At 42.1% G+C, this 7,901-nt stretch overlaps 1 protein-coding gene across 1 annotated transcript; it reads left to right on the top strand.

The window, feature by feature from the left end:
• Positions 1–318: 318 nt before the first annotated feature.
• On the top strand, positions 319–6,312 carry LOC308304902 (kelch-like protein 20; the record flags this gene model as incomplete). Its single annotated transcript, XM_080749528.1, has 11 exons — positions 319–519; positions 721–855; positions 992–1,084; positions 1,732–1,875; positions 1,960–2,104; positions 2,228–2,368; positions 3,428–3,613; positions 4,432–4,584; positions 4,711–4,783; positions 5,485–5,614; positions 6,208–6,312. The coding sequence occupies 11 exons, from the start codon at positions 319–321 to the stop codon at positions 6,310–6,312; spliced, it is 1,506 nt and encodes a 501-aa protein (XP_080605654.1).
• Positions 6,313–7,901: the final 1,589 nt, after the last annotated feature.

Genomic DNA, 7,901 nt, shown 5'->3' with positions numbered 1-7,901 from the left:
AACAAGTAAAATGGGCATACTGCATCTACATCTCAGGTGCAAATAAAGTAGTGAACTACTTGATTCATTGATTTAGAGTTATGAAACAAGTAAGCCATATTTCATACTCTACTTGAAAAAAACTATCTGATGTACAAGCTTTCCAATGTGACGGGCAGCAAAAGTACACCGTGTTCATTTAGTTTTTTTGTAACTTACATTAAAGTGTTAATTTAAATTTTAACGCGCAAACCCTCATTGACCATTTCTTCCATCTCCTCCTGCTGTCATACAGGCTGATCTAGCATTCCAGTTGACGTCAGTTTAGCTCCCTGTGCTATGGAAGTCACCAGTGTCCCTCCATCCTCAGTGGAGAGTGACACCTTTGTGTTCATGGAGAAGACACATCCCAACCAGATGTTAGAGAAGCTCAACAGGCTTCGTCTAAACAACACTTTGTGTGATGTGATTCTGTGCTGTGGAGGAAAGCAGTTCCCCTGTCACCGTACTGTACTGGCCTCCTTCAGCTCCTACTTTGAGGTAAACACACATCCTTAACTTTTTCAATCTATATCAACATTTATTAAAGGACGGCTTCACCTATTATGTTACTCACACAATGCATGGTACTCTCACACTTACTCACTGCATGTTACACTATCTTTGTTGACTCAATGTAATTTAGAATTGCCTAAAGCATGACCATTGAAAGCCAACTATCCCCCTTTTTAACCTGAACAGGCAATGTTCACAACTGGCATGATGGAGTCCAGACAGGAGAAGGTTGACATGATGGATGTAGAACCTCAGGAGATTGACCTGTTGGTGGGATATGCCTACACTTCACAGGTGGTCATCTCCTCAGACAATGTGCAGGTAATGTATTATCATCATAAAACTCATCATAAAACTATTGTCTCCATGTGCAAACATAATTGCAATTAAATCAAATAAATGGGATCAGGTGATAGGCTGTTTTAAATTCCTACTGTATTTTGTTGATTTGTTGCAGGCCCTGCTGGCAGCATCCAACCTGCTGGGTGTCACAGCTGTTCAAGAGGCCTGCTGTCATTACATGGAGCGTCAGATGGATATGAAGAACTGTGTAGGAATTCACTGCTTTGCTGAGCTCCACTCCTGTAAGATGTTGATGAAACACAGCATGGATTACATTCTGGAACACTTCAGTTACGTCGAACAGACATCGAAGCATACATTTACCAAGTTGTTTTTGTCTGCTCCTACTAGACTGACGACTGATGCCCCTCTAGTCACGCAATAACATTGTACCCGTTGTCAGAATACCCGTACTTAGAGCAGTTATCATAGCTTATCTCGAGGCCAGGAGAATAAGACGGCAATACATGTGACACACAGACATATAGAGACAGATACAGATAATTTGTTCCTGGACAACCGCTGGTTCAACTCTGTTCCCACTCAGCGCAACACTCAATTCCTCTGCGACGCCCACAGCAAGTTTGAAGTTGATTTAGGATGCTCGAGTTACACTCAAGAAAGAAAGCCATTTATATAGGTTACTTGACCTGTCAAAACCACAACTGAGCCAAACATGTGTAGCAAACTATTTACTCTGTCATTGGATAAATATTAACCAGTTACTGCCACGTCCTTGTCACCCACAAAGCCACCTGTCACCAGTGAGCATTTCAGAGGAGAAAGGGTTACTTCAGGAAGTATGGGAACAGTGTTAATATATCAATCTAATCTACTGTATGCTTATGCCAATAGGAAGAGTTCCTCTCTCTCTCTGAGGATAAACTGACAGAGATTCTAGCCAGTGATGATCTGCATGCGTCCAAGGAGGAGCTGGTGTTTGACGCTGCCATGTTGTGGCTGAACCACTGTCCTACCCGAACACAGAGCTTTGAAAAGGTCAGCCCCCCCTCGTGAAAGCAATGCTAAATGCCAATACTCAGTCAGACTAGTAAATAATCAGCGTTCTATTTGTCCTTTAAGGTGGTGGAGCAGATCCGTCTGGCTTTTATCAGCCCCACCTATCTTCAGCATGTGACTGCAACCCTGGGTGAGGTTGAATCCCAGGTGTGCCAGAGGCTCATCTCTGAGGCCAAGGACCAAAGACCATGCAGGTCCACACTCACAGGTACGCTGCCATGCATGTTAGAACATTCTGTCATATTAAATCAATGACTGGTTTCACTACATTTCACATGCTCACACATCCATCCACTGATTGCTATGTACCTTCTTCTATTCTGTTGTGCAGGATCTTATGATCACGTGATCCTGCTGGTGGGGGAAGGCATGGCACTTCGCTTTGTCAAGAGCTTGGATCCTCTGACCAAAGAAAAGAAGAACCTGGCTTGTCTGCCCGTAGGTGTATCTGGGGCTGGTCTGGTTGTTTCAGGTGAGAAGTGCCTTCAGATCAACTGGATTTGGATCTTATTCTGTTTTGCCAGAGAATTGAGCTGTATTATTAGGATCGTTCATTTATTAATCTATTAAAAACTAAACACGTTTTACAGGCAACTTGGGAGTAATTATTAAAGCAACATTGCTCAATATTCTGCAAACTGTAGCCAGTGGCTAAAGGTAGCTTATACAGCCCAACTAGCAGCTTAGCGATGGCCAAAATGCAAAACCTATCTGTAAATGTTATGATTTTTGGATTTCACTTGAAATGAAGACAACAGGATATGCTGCATGGTCAGTCTGTCTGCAAGATTGTTCTGCCCCTCATTTTGCCAAAAAATATCATGTGATTAGAAATAGTAGATGGGTTTTAATGTTGAACACACATTTTCTTTGTCATTTTCCCAACAAAGTGAATTTTTCAGATAGGCGGTTTTGTGTTTTGGCCATCGTTATGTCATATTTGGCTTGATATGTGAACCATTACAGTAATTATAGCATACAAGCAGGCACAAATTAACATTGTAATGCCAATGTATTCTATCCACGAGTTTCCTACGCCCCATAGTGCATTGCGCAGACGTCTGCACCGATCTTCCGCCGCCGATTTACAAGCTCACAACGGGTTGCATCTGCGACGCGACGTGAACTTGTATGTCTGCTGTTAAACCCGGAAGTTTGGTCCTGATAGTCTCCAGTAAACTCCCGCGGAAACTTGTGGATATTGAGCTCTGAAAATCTTTATTTCATTAAAACTAAAGTCATAACTCTCTCCATATAGGCTCTTACGTGTATTTGGCTGGAGGAGTTTTGGTTGATTATTCACGCAGTAGGGAGGTGTGGCGTTATGACGTCTCCCGTGACTCATGGTTGAAGATGGCTCCCATGAATCATGCACGCACTGACTTTGGTAAGACTTTCGAATTACGACATTATGCTTTTTAATTGTATTTTTGGAATAACCATTATGTTTGTTTTTTGGCCAATGAAATAAGTTCAAATGATCAGAGTTTTTTTCTGTTTTTTTCTTTGCAAACCGCCACATGGTCCATAGGCCTGGTGATGCTGGACGGCTTTGTGTTTGCAGTGGGGGGCCAGGGTACTGACAAGACGCGCCAGCAGTCAGTGGAACGTTACGAAACCCACACCAACACCTGGCAGCTCATGGACTCTGTCGGTCTGCCAGACTATTGGGACAGCTCTGCTGTGGTCGCACTAGATGGACTGATCTATGCTATTGGTAAGGACCCTGGATTAGTGTGATTACTTGTGTGTAAATCCTAATCGTTCACTTAAAGGACAACTCTGCCCTAAATCACTTCTAGGCTCATTTTACTTATATTGATCCAAAATTACTGTCCATGGGGTCTATTAGGCAGAAATGCCCCTGTTGTCCAGTTTCCCCAGCAGAATGCAGCAGCTCTCACAGCATAGAGTAGAGCCTATCACGTTTACACTATTTGTTGTGTTCAAAAGTGAATTTCTTTTTCATGAATGCGTTACTAGATGTCATTACAAACACATCGATGCCTTGGTTGTCCCACACAAGCCACCACAATCTCATAAATAATGTTTTGGGATGAGCATTCGGCACAAGTGCCAATCAAAGTGACTGCACTGACCAATCACAGGGCATCTTTTCCGGGACTTGGCAAAACACATAAAAGCCTAACATCTATTTAGTAGAGTGTGAGGGCTTGTGTGGGACATGGATGTGTTTGTAATGACAACTAGTACCACATTCATGAAAAATAAAAACACTTTTGACCACAACAAATAGTGTAACAGTGATAGGCTTATAGACTCCAATCTATGCTATCAGGGCGGCTGGGTTCTGCTGGGGAAACTGGACAACAGGGGCATTTCTGCCTAATAGACCCCATGGAAAGTCTTTTTGGATGAATATAAGTAGGAAAATGAGCCTAGAAGGGATTTAGGGCGGAGTTGTCATTTAAGGTGTCCAAAGTCTTTGCTGTTAAGTATTCATCTCTCTCCCGTTGACAATAAATAATAGTCTGTTGTATGTCCTCCTGGTCCCCTCTGGTGTCACTGTTATAGGAAATCGTTGCAGTGGCCGGGAGATGGCTGTCCGGAACCCGATGTTCACATACAACCCTAAAACATCTGTATGGACAGAAGCTGCTCGTATGCGTGGTCCTCGTGTTGTTGGTTCCACTGCCTGTACGCTGAATGGAAAGCTCTACGTCCTAGGTATGTAAACATATTCTTAATGGCTCTTAGTTCCACAATAGACTCACTTCGACTTCATTGTAATTTGGGCACATGACAGAGGCCCATAACAGTCACTATAGCCTGTTAATTCCTGTTTATCCATAGGTGGTTATACTGGTTGTGTAAGGAGCGGGGACGAGGTTCGGTGCTACAACCCAGAGACCAACCAGTGGAGCAAGTGTGCTCCCATGAAAAATCAATTTTGGAATCCTCGTGCGGTTGCGATGGACGGAAAAATCTACGCCCTAGGAGCCTGCAGGTAAGGAAGTCACCAGGGGTGTCACACCAAATTCTGGGCCCTGGGTACAAGGATTCACTGTGGGGCCCCTGTGCTTTAACTATTGACAAATAGCAGATATACAAGCTCACAGCGCGGCACCGAGTGCCACGCTGCGAGCTTGTAGATCTGCTATTTTTTTAAATCGTGAAAATCTTTAATATTTCAAATCCTTTTTCTGAAAAACCTATGTTTCTATGTCAGTGGTGCTCAAACCTTTTCATGTGAACGACCCTCAAAAAGATATGTATTTGGCCACAGACCCCCATCTCAAAATATTTAGTTCCAGGGACCCCACAGAAGCAAAATTTGAGTTACAAATGTCCGCTTAAAAATACATATATTCAAAGATTTTCACGACTTTTCAAAAATGGCAGATCTACAAGCTCGCAGCGCGGCACCGAGTGCAGCGCTGCGAGCTTGTAGATCTGCTATTTTTCAATAGTTAAAGCATAAAATAATGAAGGCCCCTCCACCTTGGGCCCTGGTAACTCAGCCCCACTTTCCTCCTCCTTGTGATGCCCCTGGAAGTCACTGATGCTCCATGGAGGTCTGAGAGAAGGTGACATTCCTTTCATGGATGTTGGTCTCTCGCCATGTAGGTTTCCCCCTGAAATCGAGCAGTACAACGAGGAGACGGACACGTGGAAGATCGTGGGAAAGATGACACCCTCAAGTGGAAAGGTGTTCAGCTGTACTTCTCTCAGGCTGAGGAAGGATGTCCACGCAGAGGTAAATATCAGTACACAGTGTAATCCTCATGGTTAAAAGATCTAAAAAGATCACAACGTGTCACGTCAATATGTGACACTGAATAATATGTTTTACTGTAGAGAGGAAAAAGGAAAAATACTGAGGGATTCTGGTCAATGAAGTGTTCAAGAGGGCATCCCGAGAGCATGGACCTTTGATTTAATTAGATTTTTTGCAACATTTGTTTCCTTTTTGTATTTAAATTAAAGTCTAAATGTACTTAGCATATAGATCAGAACTTGTTATATTTTATATAAAAACCACATTTTTATCCGTGAGTGTCTGCCCCCAACACTGGTGCGACAAATGACGCAGGCACCGGAAATGTACCAGAAATGCGCTTACGTGTGTATTTTACAGTTAATGAATAGTTTCTGGCAACTTGTTGCATTACAAAACTGCCTCAAAAGCATGGGTGCCTATGTACAGACAAACACCATCACAACGGAGCTACCAGAGGCATCACCAAAAACACTACTAAAATGAATGTTACACTGTATGAATAAATAAATATGTTTCATTCTGTGTAGCAATATAAAATGAAAACTCATTACTGTTGAACTCCATTGTAGGCGGAGAGGAAGCAGGAGGCCACCTGCACAAAGTGCAACAGAGAATTCCGCTCCAGAAGCGGACGGAGGAAACACAGCAACCACTGCAACACAACACTACACTAAACCCTGGTGGTGTGCTGGACAAAGTACTCAACCCCATACCTGAGTCAAAGTACAGGCTACATATACTACTATCTGTGCACTACTTTCCTTCTCACACCTGATTATTTTAGATTTATTTTTTTAAGATTAACTTTATATTTAGTGTTCTATTGCTGCAACCTATGTAAACTAATGTGCCTGCTGCTGTTTATTTACATAGTTTATTTTCTTATTTGTAAATATTTTTTTTAAGTTCTATATTATTCATCCCAGAAATTTGAATCCTGTGCTGTGACAATAAAGATGATTCTACTTCTGATTGTTTCACTTGGTCAAATTGCTCATCTGTGAAAGTTGCTCTGCTCTCATTGGTAGAAGTCAGGCAGGAGGTACAGTGGACTGATGTTCACATTGTAGCTTATTTTCCTCATTTGTGAGTCAGCAACACAAAGCTTGTGTTGGATTGTTTTAATTTGAGTTCACAAAGTGTATTTACATCATAACAATGTCAATAGCCCAATTATTTATTGTCAGGTGTGTGTGTGCGTGTGTTTTCAAAGCTGACAAGGACTCTACACTTAATGAAATTACCCACATTATTGTGCAAAATACACATCCCAAAACAAATCGTAGCAGGTGAATTAGGAGGAGAAGCATGACTGATTAAAGAAGTCAAACAGATCTAATAAATGTGATGATCAAATGATTGAAACTAGATCACAACACGGCCCAGTGTGTCTTGCCTGCCCCAGCAAAGAAAGAGGACAGTGAGTCAAATGCAGGGGTGTAGTGCAGGGGGTCTTGGGGGCAGTGCGTTTTGAGCACTTTCGTAGAGCAGTGGTTCTCAACCTTTTCAGGCCGCAACCCCCCCCCCCCAAAAATAATCATATTTGAAGTTCAAATATGATGAACTGGGGACCCTCACCTTGATAAGCACTTGTTGTCGAGGCATTAGATTTAGTTTGAGTGGGTGAAAATATTTGTTGGCAAAAAGATTTGGTGCAGACAAAAACAAGTGGCCCAAATACAAAGCCAACTCAGGTCAAGTTTACTAAAGTCTAATCTGGGTAAATACTTCTATCAAATATTATTCATCACACTGAACTCATCAGTCAATATAAACTCCCAGAAACATACTACAGCTCAGTTCTTGACCACATGAACCCCATCCTGCCTAGATCAGCTGAAAGTTGTTAATTCAAATGTGTAAAAAGGTTTAAATGGGTTGACATTTCATATATTTTCAAAACTAATGAAAATAGATCTATCTCGCAATGTGTTCTACTTTCACTGTATTTGAAACGGGGCTTAATTCTTCATGTACAGTTTTCACAGGTAACGGGGGTCCCTTGTGTATTGAAGTAAAAAAAGTGTGAAATTAAGTTGTGTTTGTGTGTACATCAACTGCCTGCGTTATTCACACTATCGCCCTTCAGGCTTGATGGTCTGATCTGAATTTGAAAGCCAACAAGTTGAAAGGTATGGGCTAATTAACATGATGGCTCTGTTGCATATCAATGAGGTGTGCTGTACCTGTTAAGTACTGATGCTACTGCTAACGAGACAACACAATATTAGTCAGTGGTGGAAAAGGTGCTCACGTTTGTTAC

The sequence above is a fragment of the Nannobrachium achirus genome (genome assembly GCF_963921795.1).
Source record: "Nannobrachium achirus genome assembly, chromosome: 19".
Lineage (NCBI taxonomy): Eukaryota > Metazoa > Chordata > Actinopteri > Myctophiformes > Myctophidae > Nannobrachium > Nannobrachium achirus.
Note: the sequence above shows the minus strand (reverse complement) of the source record. Positions and strands in the feature narration are given on the sequence as shown.